The 20,253-nt window shown below is 40.5% G+C and overlaps 1 protein-coding gene across 8 annotated transcripts in view; it reads left to right on the forward strand.

Moving 5' to 3' along the window:
- EBF1 (EBF transcription factor 1) overlaps positions 1-20,253 on the forward strand; it is a 370,285-nt gene that overhangs the window by 321,086 nt on the left and 28,946 nt on the right. For all 8 annotated transcript variants that reach the window (XM_083423165.1, XM_083423169.1, XM_083423166.1 and 5 more), the window contains exon 11: positions 8,200-8,288. In XM_083423165.1, the coding sequence (XP_083279291.1) occupies positions 8,200-8,288 (89 nt within the window). The remainder of the gene's footprint in view (positions 1-8,199; positions 8,289-20,253) is intronic.

Genomic DNA, 20,253 nt, shown 5'->3' on the forward strand with positions numbered 1-20,253 from the left:
AAAGACCTCCTTTGTTCCTGCTCTCTGTTGGTGGCACATTATAGTCTGGTTTATGTAGGTTAATCTCTAAGGAAGTACATGTGTAATGGGAAACTGTGTTTGCGGATGGATAATCCTGCTTTATGGTACGGGATTGGTGTTGCCTGTCTTAGTTTTTATTTTTAAAGAGTGCCGCTGAGCTTTGGTGAAGCTGGTTCCCTCAAGAGGTTCCGGACTACATGCCCCATTAGCCAGAGCAGCACAGTGCTGGTTGAGAAGGATGGAAGTTGTAGCCCAGAACATCTGGGAGGCAACAGTTTGACAATGGTTGGTGTAGATAATGTATGGTAGTAATGGGCACCCATGTGGCACTCTCAATAACTACTGCAAATGTAAAAGTTCAGTTTTCCGCAATAGCTTTGCATTCCTCACTTGCTCACAATTGCCACTGACATGTAGGGCTTATCCACACCTCTGTTTGCCCCACTGCTTTCCCCTGAGGAAACCAGATCAGGTTTTCTATGGATTACTGTTTGTTCCAATTTAGCACTAAAGAGCAGGTTTTCCAGGGGAAGGCGGCAGGGCAAAGGCAAAACCACTTGCACCCATTCTTTCTAGGAACAGGACTAGTGGAAGTGTGGACAAAACCTTAATTTTGAAGCCAAGTTTCTGGATTATGTTGAGTGGGGGGGGGGGAGAGATATTATATATACAGTGGTACCTCTGTTTTCAAACGTAATCTGTTCCGGAAGACTGTTTGAGTTCCAAAACCAAGGCCGTCTTTAGCATATGTGCTGCTGGGGTGCAACAATCCACCCAAGACCCCCAAATTTAGTTTAGCTGCCCCCAAATTAACTTTTGTTGAGCTTTTCTGGGGGGGGGGGAGCCAAAGTTGTTGACATTTTTAAGGGCGGGGGCGAATTCAAAGTTGTTGAGCCTTTTGGGGGGGATTCGCTCACCAGTAACAATGACGCAGTGGAAAAAATGCTGACTCATCAGGAATATTTGGAGCTACGGAGTAACAGACTGAGGGGAGCGGAGACTTTCACTCCATTGCTTTTCACTGCTGCCAATCGAGAGGGACCAGTATACAGTAGGTATACATTTGGTGCCCCCCAGAATTTGGTGCCCGGGTACCACGCAACCCTTGCACCCCCGGGTAAAGACGGCCCTATCCTAAACGTTCAAAAACCGAAACTATAGCCTACAGCTAGGCTTCAGGGTTTTAGCGCTCAGCAGAAGCCGTGCTTCCTGTTCAACTTCTGAGGTGTGTTTGAAAACTGAAGCATTTACTTCCGGGTTTATGCCATTCGAGTTCCGAAATATTTGTCAGCGGAGATGTTCAAAAACCGAGGTACCACTGTATATATGTATGTATATAATGTATGTGTATATAAACATATAAATGTAGCACAGTATGTATATGGTCATGTTTGACAACAGCAGGTCAAGTGGCCCCCGCTGCACCTTTAATTGGAATAAAGAGCAGTCGCCATAAGAACCCAAGGACCACAGGTGCTAGTTTTGTAGTTTGATTTGGTTGTGAAATGTTATTTATAATCTGATGAATGTGCTGACTGTTTATTTAGACTCTAGGTTGCTGCAAAATTGAAATCTTACATTTCTTATTAGCTACATATCTTTCTATTTTGAGAAAAGAATTACATCATGCCACACTACCATTAAGAAAAGGAAATTAAACTCCCAGGAATATGTTTAAGCGAAAGAGACACACAAAGTCATAAAAAGCAAGGAAACTCTGAGTTAGTCTTGCAATAGCCTCTGTAACACCCAAGCCTTGTGTCTCCATAGTAGGATGTTGCTCCTCCCACTTCCATTTTCCATTGCCTATGGGAATAAACACTTTTGGGGGGGCAGTTTAATGAAAAGGAAGCTTTATACAGTAAAGGGTAGATCATATTAACAACAACCACAACAAAAACAGTCCCTGCGCTTGTATGGTTCCATTTAATGGCATTTAATTAAGAAAGAAAACTTTCTTTGCATGTGAGATTTGCGAAATATACTCTTTCCATTGATGATGTGTGTGTTAAGTAGATTTTTATGCTTCTCCGGGGGCCAATTAAAGCCCTAGTTGCATACAAAGGTGCATGGTTGGGAACTTGCCATATCAATCTTGTGGCTCTGTTGTGTTGCCACTGCTTGCTGAGAAGTATATGGTCAGAGAGGGACATGGGGTTTCCTGGTGAATTTGGGTTGGTTTGCTTTTGCCATGTTTCCTAGTTGCCATTGTCTGCGTTGTCTCATAAGCAGAAAAATAAATGCTTGTTTGCCATATCTATCTATCTATCTATCTATCTGTCTGCCTGCCTGCCTGCCTGTCTGTCTGTCTGTCTGTCTGTCTGTCTATCTATCCATCCATCCATCCATCTATCCCATCAGATACGTTTGTTTGTCATTGCACTAACATGTGCAACGTGTCTTCTTCAAGGGAGATGTTGCACATCAAGAGAGGCGTTTGAAAATGTGGTGTGAAGGATTGAAGAATAATATTTGTGGTCACGCCTAGAGGCAAAGGAGGTTCTGGTCAGGAAGGCTTTTCACTAGAGCTCATACTGAGAGCTCATATGAAAGGTTGGGGCTCCACTTTTTCCCTGCTCTGAACCAGGCCCTTATCCAGGCAGTGCTGCTTGCTCCCATGTTCCCTCTTCCTGAGGGGGATTGCATAGATTTATTTTGGCAATTCACTGGCAGTCCTGAAGCTCACTATCTCTACCAGCCCTGGACATGATGAGAGGCAAGGACAAAAGCTGGCCAGGAACCCAGGCAACCATTGTGGAGACTTCTGGTTTGGGTTGAGAGTGTCTTGATCTGGCTGCTCCTCACCTTCATTGACAACATGGGGGCCTGTCTGCTGGAGGGCCTGTCTGCTCTCTCCCTCACCTCCTCCCAAGGAGTCTCCAGGTTCCACGCCTGGGTAGTACTGAACCCTGAAACCACCCAGGTTTCTTCTAAACTTCTGGGATTCTGTACTTGGACCAATGTGCATGTCACAACCTCATGTGAATGAAGGATGTCAAGGAACACAGTCATGTAGCAGCTTTTTCTTATAGGCCCTGCTTACCATATCGATCCTCTGGACTGGGTGGGAAACGTCTTGATGTTAGCTACCACATAGAAGAGTGCTTTTTGTGTTTTTTTAAATGCCTCTATGTGAAATAGAAAATATGTCAATTTAGTTAATAAGCAGAAAGGTGAGAAGCAGCACTTAGGAAAAAGAGACACGACATAGTGGTATAATTCAGAAATTGCATCCTTCCCTTTATGATGAGCTGTGTGCCTGTTAGACAGGTTGCCTTGGTCTTCCGTGTGGAATGGAAGAGATAAGTACAGGAAATACCCAATGATGTGAGATTTGAAGAGATTTGGTTAATTGAAATGAGCATGCTAGAAACCTATAAAAGCCTCCCTAATTCATGCATGTGTATTTAATTACGGGGATCTAAAGCTACCATTTTGTTATGCCTAGAGCTTAGATTTTCTGTGTTATGATCAGCATTCAATAAGTTTGCTTCACTGTTAACCAAACACTGAGCAGCTGCCATCCAGCCATAGAATTTCATTGGCTTCCTTTTAGTCTTGTGAAGGTGTGAAGACTCTCTGTCATCCCCCCCCCCCCCGGTTATGTCCTCACCATCTTGCCTCCTCCATAATATTGGTGTTCTGGAAAAAGAAAGATGTCTTGACATGAACACAAAAACTATGAAGACCATCCTGACAGGACTTTCACAGGTCCTGCAAACCAAGGATGAGATGGTCAGATGCAGCACTTAGTTACACAACACACATTTTTTCAACACACTGGTTGGCCTATCAATACTCCTTGTTCAGTTCACTTTATTCTAGGACAATTATTCCTTTCTCAAGGTAGAACTTATAAATCTGAAGTTAGCAAAAATAAAATCAGTATATGAAGTGTGTGTGCGTGTGCATGTGTGTGTGCAAATCAACACCCATTTTTATCAACATCAACATCCTCGGTCTAGTATACCTGAAGGAGCGTCTCCACCCCCATCGTTCTGCCTGGACACTGAGGTCCAGTGCCAAGGGCCTTCTGGCGGTTCCTTCACTGCCAGAAGCAAAGTTACAGGGAACCAGGCAGAGGGCCTTCTCAGTAGTCGCACCTGCCCTGTGGAATGCCCTACCAAGAGAAGAACAACTACCAGACTTTTAGAAGACATCTGAAGGCAGCCCTGTTTAGGGAAGCTTTTAAGGTCTGACAGACTATTGTATTTTAATATTTTGTTGGAAGCTGCTCAGAGTGGCTGGGGAAACCCAACCAGATGGGCGGGGTATAAACAATAAATAATAATAATAATAATAATAATAATAATAATAATAATAATTATTAATGTATTATCAAAACTATGCTTATGTCATGGTTTGAAAACATTTTATAAGTTCCAGAGTTACAGTGTTATTCCTTGAGAAGGATTAATCCCAAAATATAACTGGGAGGGGGGCATGTTTGGAGGGGGGGAAAGAAGAGGCTTTCTGGCACCACAGTGCTAGTTGTATAATTCAAATGCTTGATGTTTAGAGGCAATTTTTGTAAGTATTTTAAAGCAGTTGGATGGATGGAGAGGGGTTGAACTAAAATAATAGAGAAAAATGTATGAGAAGCAGCAGAAGGGAGAGAAAGAGATAAATAAATGAAACCATTGTTGCATGTGAAACAAAACCCCAAGCTTTGTCCTTCGTCTTGGGGTTTGAGGTATCTCCAATATGCTTCTATGTAGTATATTTATTTTTCCTCAGATAATAACATTATAATGTGTCTAATTCAATTATTCCCCACTGCATCTGAACGGGTTTCCCAAGACAACCCTAAGCTATCAGTTCCACATGATATTTGAACAGGTTCTTTTAATTGCTGATATTAAGTGTTGATCATTCTGCTGTAAGTTGGTAGCCTGGCTGGAGATACAGATTCCACCTTTCTGTATATCAGACAGTCTTTCAATTAACATTCAAAAGCTTTATTGATACAGCAGGAGCTGATTATGTGAATTATTAAAAAAAAAAAAGACAATCCTTTTAATTCTGATTTTGAAACAAAATAGAAGATCCAAAAACTTGTATTTTCTTTGTTATATTTATAAGAGTTATCAATTTATTTAGTTCAGAAGACAACATTTTTCTTAAGGATATTAAAGCAAGATGGATGACAAATTAAGTTACAATTTTGGAAACATGAAAATTTCACCTCCAGCTCTGATTTTACATTTTTCTGTAAAGTGTGTTGGATTTTACAAGTTACTGCTTCAAAAAGGCTGCATAAACAGCTTCCAAGGCTTCCACTCTTCAAGTCTAATCTGAAAGAAAGTTCTTCCTCAAGGGTTTAAGTAGTAATTCATAAAATGGAAAGAATAATAAATATTGTGCCTTAACTCATACACTAGCATAGATAGACAGATTTTGTACACCTGGGTGTAATTTTAGTTAATTCACACAAGAGACAGGTTGAAAGTTTACTGTTTAGATAGGAGAAAATGGCTTAAATCTCATATTTGCAAAAATGATTACATTACCTTAAATGAAAATGCTATTCTATTAGCTACTTCAATAAGCATTGCATTTTTAAAAGTATTTTAATAAAAAAGTTGCCTGAAGTTCCACGCAACTTAAAATACATAAGTGAGGTGAAAGTACTTACTTTGATTTAGATGTCTTTTGGAGATGTAATTATTGGCTTTTTACTCACCTATGTAAAACAATGTACTTTTGTAAATGGATTTCTGGCCACTTTAATCCATTTTTTCCTTCTTTCTCTATCTCTTTTTTAAAAAAAACCCATAAAAAGTAAGCACAGTCAATCAAAGAATTTTAAGGTTTATTTCCTCTTTAGAAATGATTGATAGCCTTTTAGATTTACAAGCTGACAAGTTAAAGGGTGCTATTGGTATAATTATGTACTATATTCACAGTATTTCAATTTAAATGTCCTTTTAAAACCATGAGATTATCATACCTGTATTTTGAAAAGTAGGCCAGTCAGTTTGGGTTGGTACACAAATTGCTTCCATTAGCCTTGGGACCTATTTGAATTTAATACAGTTTTTAAAGTTGGTAGTACTTTCAGTGTACTTTTGAAATTTAGGGTAATTGGAATGCATTTTAACTACAGTATGTGCTAACTTTGTTTTTAATGTATAGATGGATGTCAAGAATACAAATACTGACTGTTAGACTAAAAGTTTTTTTTAAAAAAAGAAAATTGTATTGATATTTTTTTCCATCTGTGGAAAAAAAAACATTTTATAGAAGGACATTGGGGAATGAAGGAACGTATTTTATGTATGGTAGAAGAGGTTGCATTCAATCCATCTCTCATTAAAAACAATGGCAAAAAGAGTCTATAAATGAATCCATTTATTCACCTATACAAAGTAACAAGTTAGCCCGGAATTTCACCAGAATAATTGCAAGAGATTTATTTTATCTCCAACTTGAATAATAGCAAGGCTGGTCTTCAAAGCTATGCATTTGTCTATTATTTATTTATAAAGAGATAGAAATATTTTTCTCTCACCATTCTAGTGCCTATGAACTATGAACAGGGTAGCTTACCACAAACAAAAATTGCAATGTCATAGAAAATAATTGAAAAAAATCAACAATAAATATACTTAAAAAACATAACAATAAAAATATAACAAAAGGGACAGACCACAGATTAAGCGTAACCTCAAATAAAACAGCGGGTAAAAGCCTGCTGCAATAAAAATGTCCTTAAAGGTAAAGGTACCCCTGACCGTTAGATCCAGTTGCGGACGACTCTGGGGTTGTGCGCTCATCTCTCTCTATAGGCTGAGGGAGCCGGCGTTTGTCCGCAGACAGCTTCTGTGGCCAGCATGACTAAGCCGCTTCTGGCAAACCAGAGCAGCACACAGAAATGCCGTTTACCTTCCTGCCCGAGTGGTACCTATTTATCTACTTGCACTTGACGTGCTTTCGAACTTATCAACTGGTAAAAGGCGACCAGAGAGACAGCCACCTACAGTACAAGCGGTTACGCAGTATTGGTGCAGCCACTGAGAAGGCCCTGTCACGTGTTGCCATGACCCATTCCTCTACCCTTTGGGTGGTGCGCAGAGAATGACCCCCAACAGTGGATGTTTGGTGCGGTGGGGCTCTGTCGCTCACCTGACCTCCTTCCTTCTGAGATGCTGATGCATAAAAAGATGGAGAGAGGTGGGGATGAGCCAGCGATGGTGTAGACACAGTTCAAACAGAGCAGTGGCACACTGGTGGCATTGAGCCAGGGGGCAGCAGTGGTCCTGAGCTGGCGTAATAAGGCCCTTGGCCCTATGTTGGGTGGCCCTGGAGGGCCAGATGCCACACTTCCAGGTTACCGGGGGCAGGGGTACTACTCCAGTATACACTGAGATGGGAACGTCCCCCAGCAACCTATTCTGGTAACGTAGCAGGTGGGGCAGGGCAGGGCATCCATTTGATGGATCCTTGCCCTATGCTATGCCAGACCCCAGTGTATTGTAATCACTAAAATGGTTGTCCCTTTTTCACCCATATTCTCTCACACCCTGCTTCACTCTGCCTGGCACACAACTATGCAATAGCATTTGTTTGTTTGTTTTGTTTGTTTGTTTGTTTGTTTGTTTGTTTGTTTGTTTGTTTCTACCCTAAGGGCTCTCCTTGTGGTTAATTTCTTGAGAGCTTTGCATGAACCAATAGTGGTTTTAGGATTCAGCGATTGGATTTCTCTTCCTAAAAGCACATCATGTATTTCACAAGGAAAATATACATAATTTTGTTTGTCTGGAAGCACAAGAGACTTTTCCTTCTGCTTTTTTTTTTTTAAATCCACAATCAAAAAAGATTCCATCTAACAACTTAATAATGGAAAACTTGAAAAGCAGGGTACAAAGCTTTTTTTAAAAAATGAATTGCATCACAGATTATAATTGTTTCTTGCTCAAAAGCTGTTTATAGAGAGCGAAACTTGCTGCCCCCTTTTCACAGATACTCAACCAAAGCCTCGCATCTCACCTCAAACAGTGTTTGAACCACAGCTTCACAGTCATCGCTGATTTGAATGGAAAGGAGCAAAGGGAGAGTTTCCTATGATAGTTTCCAGATTGCCCCCCCCCCATACACACACATTGCAATTTAATACACTCTTCGATGTTGCACCTTGTCCTACTGCTTATTATATAATTATTATGTTTGTTGTTTCAGCTCTGAATGAACCCACCATTGACTATGGTTTCCAAAGGTTACAGAAAGTCATCCCAAGGCACCCCGGTGACCCTGAACGCTTGCCAAAGGTCAGCCCAAAGTGATTGTGACTGTGTGTTTGTGTCTTTCAACGCCTAAGTCGGTAACAGCATTTTGATTTTGTTTTAGAAGAGACTTTTGGTACTGTCCAGATCATTGTCATGTAGGATCAATGTATGGAGAGGGGAAGTTGGTTTCCGCCAGCTGCCCCCCTTCAGTCTCCATGTAGGGACCACGACCCAGTGCACAGGGCCTGCGCCACATACAAGCTGTATGTGTATAAACTCTATACATCCAATCTATATACTGCAGTTCTGCAAGGTAAATAGCACACCAGCAGAGCCTGCATGCTTCTACATGCCTAGGCTCTGTACAGAATTGCTGGTAAGCGCTTGAGAACAGGAGTGTGGTAACTTCACGCATTCCTCATCCCAGATGACATGCCATCATTCTGCATATGCGCTTCTACCTCAGAAATACAACCCAGAGGCTCAACAAACACACCACCATTGCAACCTTTGAGAAATAAACCATCTGTCCTCAATCTTAATATTGACTATTTAATTTCCACTAATTCACCAGCTTTTTTTTTTAAAAAAAGTGGCCTGCTTCAAATGTGTCCAGCTATTTGTTTTAAATTCCAAAGGACTTATTGAAGGGGTAATGGGCTGTTCATTTAGTTTCCCTTACAATGATTGCTTTTGAGATATGCCTCTGAGTGCAGCTTCAGGGCTCTTGACCAGCTTCATAGCAGGGTCTGTAATTTTCAAGTTTTAGTGTACTCAGCAGCTAAGGCCACCTCATCCATGAAATGTTGCCTACAATCTATGCAGTTGTATACTGCGGGTGGCATATGTGTAGTTTTAGGATCACAAGGTAAACATAATGTGGCATTTGATTATGCAGAACTTCTGAATACCAAGAATCTGGATTGTGACTGGAAAACTGCTTTGGCAAAAAAAACACACACAAAAAAAACCCCCACCATACGCCAAAAGACACTTAAATCTTTTCAATAAACATGGAAATGACAAAAGCATAGACCAGTACACTGAGGGTCTAAGCTTATTGTGCCTTAGTATAATATTTTCTTGTGGCTAAATAAAATGAAACAATGTTTTGCAGCATTTCCCATGAAACCTAAATGGGGTTATAGTTGACAGTGGCTCCATGGTTTAAATAAATCCATGAGCAAATAAACATGCCCTTCTGTTTGTATGTCTACAATTAGCACATATTAAGAATTTGAAGTTGGATTTGAAGTTCAAGACTCATTTATAGAATGCAGCACAGGTGGGCACCTGTCTCCTTCTGCACTTTTGACACTAATGGCTGAATCCCTCTCATTTGTTGGCTGCGGAATAAAGATAGCAGATGTTGTGAGCAAGCCTGAATTCTAGGAGAAAGCATGGGTGTTAAATCGTATAGTTTTTTGTTAGAGTTTTGGTCATTTCATTACAGGTAATATGGTCTAAGCATTAGAGAATGGTTGATTTCTAAAAAGATTCAATGTTGACACAGTATTGATATTTTAGGTTGCATTAAATAAAAATGGTTGACATTAGAAGATTGCCATTTAAAATAGCTGACTGTCAGTAGGAGGAGTCAGTTTAGTTCTTCCTAGAAGCTGGAGTGTGTGTGGTCATATGTCTTTTTTAGTGACTAAAATTTTAAGAAGATCTGGCCTGGATCAGGACCACAGCATGAGGCCAAGATGAGGCACTACACCTAAAATTTAGTTTAAAACCCCACAAATGCAGTTACTCAGAATCAGTGGATTCTTACCCAGTTTCACCCTTGTTCCTACTTGTTTTCTTTCATACCCCTAATATGGCCTTTGAAACATCTTCCTTTCTCAATTTAACTTCCACAGTGATGTAAAGGAGGAGGAACATATACTCAAATTCAAAATTTGATGATTCACTAATTGGCAAGGGTATGGGAAGAAATTCCTAAATGTCAACTGTATTCTCTTGGGTGGCTGCAGTTGTCATCACACTGAGACCAGGCAGTCATCAGTGGTTAGTTTTGGTAGTGTATAAAGTCCAAAATCGGGGATTACTCCAAAACAGTGACACTCCGACAGCTGAAGGGCAGAGTCATATACAAATTGCTGGGAAGCAGCTCTTTTCTTTCTGAAGGTCAGCAGAAATATGTATACATTCCAGTGCATTTTCTAAGTGGGTCAGTGTTTACTCAGCAAACGATTAGAGCAGATGGTGTAATTTAGAATCCATGGCAAAACTTTAATATATAAAGAATAGGAAGAACGACATAGATCCTTTTGCTATATTAATCTGTGCCTTTGCAATGTTTTCCTGAAGGTGGAAGACACTTTTCATTTTTTTGTGTGTGCTTTGTCAGCCTAGTTGAAGCAACTGAAACATGATTCTAGTGCCCCATGCAGTTGGCTGTAATGTTTTCTTAATGCTTATCCCAGTGGCTTGGCCCAGTCGCAGGCATGATCTCCATAGCAGCACAAGCCACCTACAAGGACACAGAAACTTTCCAAGGGATATAGCTGAACTTTACGGCCAGCTTGAGCACCGACATATGAAAGAGTGGTGTGATGTTTAAACCAGCCTGTATATTTAGACCATGTCACTTAATCAATTTGGCCGAATATTGAAACATAGGAAGGTGCCTTATCCCAAGTCCATCTAGCCAATGTCACAGTATTGCCTACCCTTAATGCCAGGAGCTCTACAGGGTCTCAAGCAGGATATCCTAGCCATACTTGGAGATTTGGGCCAGGGAACCTGTGGTCCTACAGATGCTGGTGGATTGAAACACCCATTAGTCCCAGGCATAGCCAATAATCTGGCATGCTGGAAGTTGTAACCCAACAGCATCCGAATGGCTACAGTTTCCTTATTCCTGATGCTGGAGATTCAACCTAGGAGCTTTCACATGGCCCTTCCCTTGACTGAACTGGCTACATGGCTGTATTGATTTTAAAATCCTTATATATGCCAATACACACATGTACACAGTGAAATGGTGGAACAAATGAAAAGCCCCTACCCCTATAACCAATTCTTTTTTATTCCAGGAGCAGCAGTGCTTTGGGGCAAAAAGTATATGCCACAGTTTTGAAGAAAGCAACAAATGCTGCATTTGTGTATTTTGCTCCGTGGAGCTGAAAATATCTAGTAAATTGATCCTGTGGGAGTAATAAATACACATTACTTTATCTTGTACTTCATGTCTTATACCCCTGAGCCTTGATAGAACAACACCACTTAATAGACTTAAAAAAAGAGTAATTACAGTCATTGGTTGTGTGATTTTTCAGGCCTTCCAGCCCTGCCTGACCTTCTAATTTAGCTCACCGTGTCTAACTAATGCATTTATATTCATCTTTTATGAAGCATGTGTAGTACAAAATTGACTTTGCAGCCTTAAGCAAGCTGTCTTACCAGGTTGAGGATCTGGTTAGTCCTACATTCTGTACGGTGCGGATGTGGTTGTGTTTGTGACAAATTCTTCTTTGTGATTCTAATCAATTACTTGTTTTATCTTTTGGAGAGGGGGAGAGAGAGAGAGAGAGAGAGAGAGAGAGAAATATTATTTGTTTCGCTTTCCCACCTACCTTTCGAAGAGCTGTTATACATTCCAGCATTATTTACAGCCAAACATGCATGCAGAAAAGATGCAAGCATTTCTAAAATGATTACCACTAATGTTTCTGCTTGTCAGGAGTGCTTAAATTTCCCTGCACTTTGTCTTAAACCTTATCACGGTTACCTTTTAAGAATTACTGATGTATAAGATCATCCGGGGCTGATTTGTAAACACCGCTGACAGTTTATGATGAATGATGTCGCAAAATGTTCAATATGCTTCTTTGTCACATCCGTACATGTACGCATTAAGAAGTGGATTAAGGGAAGACTAGAGGAATCCCCTTCTGAAAGAACCCTTGAGCTAGAGAGCACACAGACAAATCTCTCTCCTGTGTTTTCTCATAACTTCCTACCCAGTTCACCCATCCAGTGGAGCACAATTGTTCTCTCTGCTATTTCTTTTCTCACCATATGGTATCCTCATTACCATACACTAAGGGTCCATATGGGGAACTTGTGAAGTGAACTGTATTCATTTTAACTGCCAGATGAGCAGCCTTTTGCTTTGCAAGCTTAGCTTAAGTCATCTGCTGCGTTTATGTTGTTATGGCAACACAGTACCAATAAAAAATTCTAATCTACTGTAAGTATCTCGGATCACAGTATTTTAAATGTTTGCTGTATCTGTCCTCTAAAGTGAGGATGCTTGTTCTTTTAGTGTGACAAAGGGTTATTGCCAGCTCCAGCAGGTGGCAGTAAAGAAATTATCTCTCCCCCCCCCCTTTGCATAAGTCATATAATTACAAACCAGAGTTATACTTCAAACATGTTTGTTGACTGCGCCTTTGGATTTTCTTGGAAAGAGAGTCTCTTTTTTTGCATGAGAAAAATTCAGGCAGAAGATCTTTGGCTAAAAATGGACTTTGAAGCAGATCTTATTGGAATTTTGTAGCTTTAAAGAAGCCTAGTTGAATCTCTCTCTCTCTCTCTCTCTCTCTCTCTCTCTCTCTGTCTGTCTGTCTGTCTTGTGTGTATGTGTGTCCTTCCCTGTGTCCTAAATTTGCTCATTCCAACACCAGACTAATTAAGAGCACCTTAAAGTACTAGAAGCAAGCAGCAGCATCCTTAAATATAAATCATTTTCACCTCTGCAGGCCACATGATATGTTGCATCTCTGTCTCTCTGCCTATATTGAAAGTGAATGTTTGTAGTCTCACTTCATCAGTTCACATTAGCCTCATGCTGAATATTTAAACACAGAACAATTTGAACACACCATGAAGAGACGCACTTTCCGTTGGAACTGCAAAGGCTCATCCAATAATAATTTAGTAAATCAGCCATTTAGTGACTCGCTTCTATTCTGCATTGTGCCAAATGCTATTCGACTCAACTGTGCGCCAGCTAGAACTGAAATTCAGACTCCAGTCACGTGGCGGCACTCTGTTGTTCATTGGCGAAATGAGACCGAAAATTCCCTCCTCGGATACAGTGATTTATCACAGATGAAGCAGAGTGACAAATGCAAGCAAGAGTCACTGCAGGCTGCACAATCTATTCTAATTACATTAATATTGTTTTGGAATTTCCATGTGTGGGGAATAAGGCAATTTAGATACTGCACTTGTCGTTTTAGTCCTCTGCAAATATCAATAAGGAGCACCAGCTGAGTAGCAGTAGGAAAGAGTAAATGAAATATCTAGTTTCCAGCTCAATGCAAAGGGATGTTACAGGTTGGCACCTAGTTGGATATACTTGTAAATTGTTTCAGATGCTGGGACATCCAAGTATATTGGTTCTTGTGAACTGCTTGTCGCATTGTGGAGAAGGAAATGTTGTTCGAGTGCATTACATGTAAATGTCTTTATTTATTTTTGTGTTGTTTCCAGCCTTCCCTTTAACAAGTGAAGTTTGTTAGTGACTGCTTCACTCTTTTGCTATTTCAGGTGTGGGGTCTAAAAGCTTTTCATGAGATACAGCTCTTTTGATACACAATTTGTGACTAACATTGGGCGAAATAATAGGTTAGAATGACATTTCTTGTTGTGGAAAGTGATGGTCAGAAAGGGTTACATGGTGCTTCGGAAGACTTCTAAGATAAGCCAGTTGTTGGGTTTCATTAGAACAGGGATGTGGAGCCTCTAGCCCTCCATGTTTTGTTGGACTCCAGCTCTCATCAGCCTCTGTCTCCATGGCTAATAATCAGGAGTGATCCCTGCTTCACACCATTAGGTATGCTCTCTGTTTCTTATGGTTGACTTTCACAGTTCTGCATTGTTGTAGAGGAACAATTTTCCCCCTGAATCAATTCAATTTTCAATGATTCTCGCTTGTGGTGCATTAATCCAAATCCTGTTAGGCTGGTGTGAGTGTGCCAAAAAGTACCTGATATGCTTCTTTTAAAAATTATTTAAATCCCCTTGGGATTAGTGACACATCAGCCAAGTCCAATTTAGTATTGCCTTGAACTTATTAATTGACTATTCAGTTTAAAGAAACTATTATGGTAGCTCAAAGGCTCTAACTGCACGATAACTTTAAGTGCATAGTTGTAGAAACTGGATTCATGCAGGTAGATATCATGATTTAAACCTTTCGCTTCCTGATTAAATTTTCCTCCTAAAACTGCTCTTGGTACACCCCCCCCAAAAAAACCCCAACATTCATGTGGATGAACTGTTACCTTCATTGAGCATTCCCCCTGATATCTGGGTCAAACTACACAATATATTAAACAGCAGCTATGTGCTCCCCTCCACATCCAGACTGGATTTGTGGCATGGGTATGAGCACAAATAGCAGCTTCTTTTGGGTGGCAAACAATACCTTTGCGGATCATATTTTCATCAAGAAAGTAGTGAGAATAGCCAACTCCCTCCTTCCCGCTTCTCATGCCTCCAAGCCAATCCAGTCTAGATCAGAAGAGGGCATAGCTGTGTTTCAGGTTTAGGAGCAATTACTACACTCTGACCCCTTCCTTGATTGGCAGTGATGTGCCGCATTCGGAAGCCAGGTGAGCATCTCTGCCCTGCCCATGCCACCCCACTGACTGCTATTGACAGAAGGGCAACCTGTGTTGTATGTGCAGACATTGGCCTTAGACATTTTGCACCCAAAGCAAAAAAAAGTCTAAATGACACGCACACCTTTTGTTTTTCAGATCTTGACTGAAAGTCACAAAAAATGTCTTTTTTTACAACACACAGAAGGTGGGAGGCAGGAAAATGGCACCTCCTTGAAACTTGTGTCAGAAGTGATAATTTCATATTGCACTGTGATATGCCAAGTCCAGTTGACTGTGTTGGTGTATGTAGGAGAAAGTTGTCCCTTCTCATGTGTGTTCGACAAACAGTATTTTCACTCAGACACGTATTTCAGCAACTGAGCACCAATTTGTTTATAGTGATATTCCTGAATATTGTAATTACCTGGTTTGGAATATGAATTGGTTAGGTCCCTAGTGCTTGGCTGTATTACAAACAGAGTGCCATTTCTCTGCAAAGATCTTCCCCAGCTCAGAATACCAAATAAGATTCTGGGTATACTTAGAATACACCATTCACCCAAAGCCTTGTAGGTTCATGCACAGACATGCACCTACAAAGCATTACTTTTAGTGAGACCTGACTTTCATTGACTGGATAACCCAACCAAGCAGCCTTTTGTTTCATATCATCTCTGTTTAGGTCAGATGATCCTCTTGTTTCTTGTCCCCTCCCCCATCTAGATCTAAAACCCTCTCTCATTACTGGTTGGTTTGTGGGGTGGGAAGGGGGTTAAATTCCTAGATGGTTTTTCACTGTAACAGATGCTATACAATGGATAAAGTCTGGTGAAACCAAACTACAGTTCCTAGAAGTCGATATGATGATGCACATTCACTCAGCACTGTCAGTGGGTGCACGAAAATCATATGAACCAGTAGAAAACCAATGAAAAGGGTTATTTTTGGGAAAGGGTTACTGAGGTGAGGGAGCTCAGATCCCAAGCTAGTTCTGCCCGGGCACTGAGGTCCAGCGGCGAGGGCCTTCTGGCGGTTCCCTCGCTGCGAGAAGCCAAATTACAGGGAACCAGGCAGAGGGCCTTCTCGGTAGTGGCACCCGCCCTGTGGAACGCCCTCCCACCAGATGTCAAAGAGAAAAATAACTACCAAACTTTTAGAAGACATCTGAAGGCAGCCCTGTTTAAGCTTTTAATGTTTAACAGGTTATTGTATTTTAGTGTTTTGTTGGAAGCCACCCAGAGTGGCTGGGGAAAGCCAGCCAGATGGGCAGGGTATAAATAAATTATTATTATTATTATTATTATTATTATTATTATTATTTCACACCAATCATTTATTATCTTTCTCATAAGCAATATGCAAAGGTGGTTAATATTCATTTTGACATATCATCCAGGGACTTGCAACTTGAGTCTTTTATGTATAAGGGTCAATGTATAAGGTTAGTTTAGGTGGCATAAGATGTAAGGATGGGAAACAAAGCATTTCCCAAGAATTCTATCAAAAAGTTGGGAAAGACCCAGATTGGCCGAATTGGGAAATTAAGATTGGCCGATTTTCCCCATCTCTAGTAATCTATTCAAGCCTCAGTAAACCAGATATGATTGTTTCAAATGTCTTAGCTATTGGTATCCTTCATTCTTAGAAGTCACTCTTTAGGGCAGGGTTGGGGAACTGTTTTGTCCCAGCAGGTCACATCTTTACCTTCCCCCACCCATGCAAGCAAACTCTGACAGGTGGGTGGGATCACCCACTGCTCAATCATCTGATGTAATAATGATGTCCTGTGCCTCACATTTGTCGAAGTGCAAATGCCTGACAGCCAGCTGGTTGTCAGGTGTTTTGGAAGTGCTGCAATTAGAAGTTCCTGCATAGCTCCTTATAGCCAAACCCCATCCTTACTGGCCCCACACCTGGCACTATATATGACATCAAATGCAGGGCAGGTGGTCACAGCTTGGCTGAAATGACCTGGTGGGCCAAATGGAGATGCCTAATGGGGCAAATTTGGCTTGTGAGCTAGAGGATCCCAACCTTTGCTTTAGTGACATCCTGCCACTGTCCCTGAACTAGCATCCTTTTCTCAAAACTACTGCATTCTTCTAGTGTCTATTAATTAGTTATTCTGGAATTGTCAATGTCAACAGAGGTTTCTTGAGATAAGTATACCCAAACCTAAAGGGTTTCTACAGGCTCCATCTTGTCATTTGTTGAGTGAGATTGATGTTTTGAAATCCCTTAATGTTGGCGCTTTAGGATAGCCACATATAGCTTCATTGTTGCCTGCTTAAGCCTGAAATCCCAAGAGATACTGTATGTTGTCTTCCCAAATGAAACACAGCTATTGCACAGTTCACTCAGCTGAGCATAAAGAGATCTTCATTCTTACCATTTTGATGTCATAATAACGTGGAGGAAAGAGTATACGGCAACGGTCCTAATTCCTTCCTAAGAAACACAGGGTCTGTTTTTAATGTCTGACACATAAAAGGTGAACCAGTTTGGTGAAATGAATGCAGTCCTGTTTCTTTCATAAGGGTTCCTATGCAGAAGGGCCACACTTTGTGATCCATCGCTATAAAGTCAGCTATCCCAGCCCAGCTACTTGGAGGTTGCTCAGTGGAACTTGGAGCTCTTAAAACTGCACTACTGCTTATGGAACAGTAATTGAGGCACCACGGGTAAAAATTACCTGGGGTAATAGGCAGTGAATAATTTGCACTCAATATGATTTGAACTCAAATCATTCATTTCTTACCACTTGGACTAATTTATTTGTTGACCTTCTAATATCCATAGCTCTTCAGTAGTATTAACGGCAACTCAGACAAAATCTCATGTCTTCATTTTACTTCCATTGATTTTTTTTTCATTAAGGCAATAACCAGCTCCCCCCACTCTTTTTTCTGTTTTAAAAGTCAATCATTTTGCTTACAATGATATAAATCGTTTAGACAGTAGCATCCTCTGAGTACCTCTGCAAGAAAACTCAAGACTGCCTTTTAGAACAAAGATCTATGCACTCTGCCTTTGCCTAGGCGGTAACCATATTCATGATTTGTAGCTGATGGATTAAGATACTGTAGATGATACACTTGTATGGGATAGATCTGGCTCATACAATATGAGTGTGCAATGCAATTTGTTTTTGTTTGCTTAAAGAAACACATTTCAGTATGTCACGGTTTTGATTTTCCACCCTGACGGTCTTGTATATTGCCCAGGGAATCTTAAACTGTGCCTGGTAGCTGATCAAATTTCCCCCCAGCTGTTTGTTTTTATTTATTCATTTAAAAATGAAGAGCAAGGAGCAATGAAAATATTGTCAATGTTTTTGTGACCAGTGTTGGGGATAAAATAAACAATACAGGCCCTCCACACTTCCCTCCCCTACCCCCTAAATGTTATTAATATATGCTTAGGAAGAATGGTTGTATCTGTCATCACTGAGGCCGGGCAGAACAATAATATTAAATGTAGTGATAGTTATCAGAATGCTGGAGGGGCTAATATCAAGTACCTTATGCCCCCGATATTTTTGAGGAAATGTTGTTTATCGGTTTAGCTTAGACATCTGCTTCGTGAAATTAGTTACTGCCAGATTTTTAGGGCCACTTAGATTGTTCAAAAATTAATCTTGTCGTTCTCCTGCTGATAATAAGAAAGAAAGTTGATGAAGTGCTTTAACAACATAAGGCAGGGAGCACTCCAGTAAAATAGGTCTGCTTGAGCTGAAGCCTCTCTGTGCAATAAAATACTATTAAGTCCTTTGAACACAGAGTTATAAAACATAATTGTTACACATTTGGCATTTTATGCTTCCCTAGAAATTACCACTTGGTATCTAGATGTAAGCTGTGCTCTTTCTTTTCATTTCAATTGGGACTAAAGTGGTCCTTTATTGTAATGAGAATGCCCCTTTCTAGAGACTTTTTTAAAAATTATGCCTATGATAAAATGTAAGCGAATGTACTCGTTTGTAGGGGTTATGACATAGCAGGTTTTTTTAACACTCTAATATGAAAACCTCCCAACATTATTTCAGTCTTTGCTTCATTCAGTCTGGGCAAGATGTAGCTAAATATCACCAGAGGTCATCCTATCACAGCCTTTTTACTTTGCCACTTTCATTCGTCCCATTAAAAACCAGCAATTTTGCAGAATCTAACAAGTATCTTTTCTTATCTGAGATTTATACCCCAGAAGATATTCTTGATGGGGTTTTTTTAAAACAAAAAACCTGTCTAATCTACATTCTATTCTTATTGTAGTTTTTAACCCAAAAGGGGTTTATGGGTTAATGCAGAAAGAGCTGGTAAATATTAGACAGCCCTGTTCAAATAAGTTGATTGATTTAGAACTATTTGTAGTCAGCCCAGTTAAATTCAAGCACCACCTGTAGGCAGTGATGTCTTCCTCCCATCCTTCCTGCAACTTGAGCATCCAAGGCAGCAAAATGGACTATATGTATATACCTATCTAACCCTCCTATTGTTTGTCATGCAAGGCACTCATGCTCCAAAATCAGGGACTGCTGGCCTGATCCACCTCCAACCTTGATGCAGATAGTGTGAGGGAGGGAGTCAACAGAGAAAAACTGCAATGTAAAGACATCTCCAATACTCTGCAATTGTCAGGGATGCTGAGACTAGGCCAGACATCCTTACCTGCTGGAACAGCTCTGATTCCCCAGCACTGATTGCCATCTTGCTGAAAGTATAAATGATGCATGGGGAAGAGCTGCTTGCTCCTGGCCCCTTTTCTTATGCTTCAAAGACTGCCTTTGCCAAAGCAAAACGTTTTGGAAGACGCAATGGACTTAAATCCTATTACCGTTCAGCATTTACAGCATAAAACTATGTGCATGAGATTTTTCTCCCCTCTGCTATAGCATTATCACCTTTGTGATCAAGAGAGATCTTTCTCATTGATTCACAATATATTCATGGCTTGATGCCTGCATGCATTTACCCTTCAAAGATTTTGCTGTCTCATATATGCTTACTATATTTTATTTATAAGCTTGGTTCAATGTGGAGCAGGTGGCAAGGTCATGCCTGAGTGTTTTTGTTAGTGCCTTAGGCATAGGCTGTGATCTTCAGTTTGGATGAAGGCTGTGGAGACCATTACAGCTTGGAGAGACCTTAGTCCTCCTTCGTTAAGTGAGTCTTGCATACTAGAATACATCTTCATACTTGATGGGTGAAGGGGGGAAAAACCAAGCTAGCTCAATATTATTATTTTGCCTTCTCTTGGCAACAGGCTAGCTTACTCAGCTGTGGGGTCAGATACTGATGCCCAGATGGGAACATTCACGCAGCCATTTATTTCATTTTCCTGATGTTTCCCTGACTTTTAATTTCCACTTAATCTTTAAGCTTTCACATGACATTAATGCCACTTCTGGAAATATTGCAGAATGCAGTGCAAATTTAGTGCTCATT

The sequence above is a fragment of the Podarcis tiliguerta genome, assembly GCF_965153285.1.
Source record: "Podarcis tiliguerta genome assembly, chromosome: 2".
Classification (NCBI taxonomy): domain Eukaryota; kingdom Metazoa; phylum Chordata; class Lepidosauria; order Squamata; family Lacertidae; genus Podarcis; species Podarcis tiliguerta.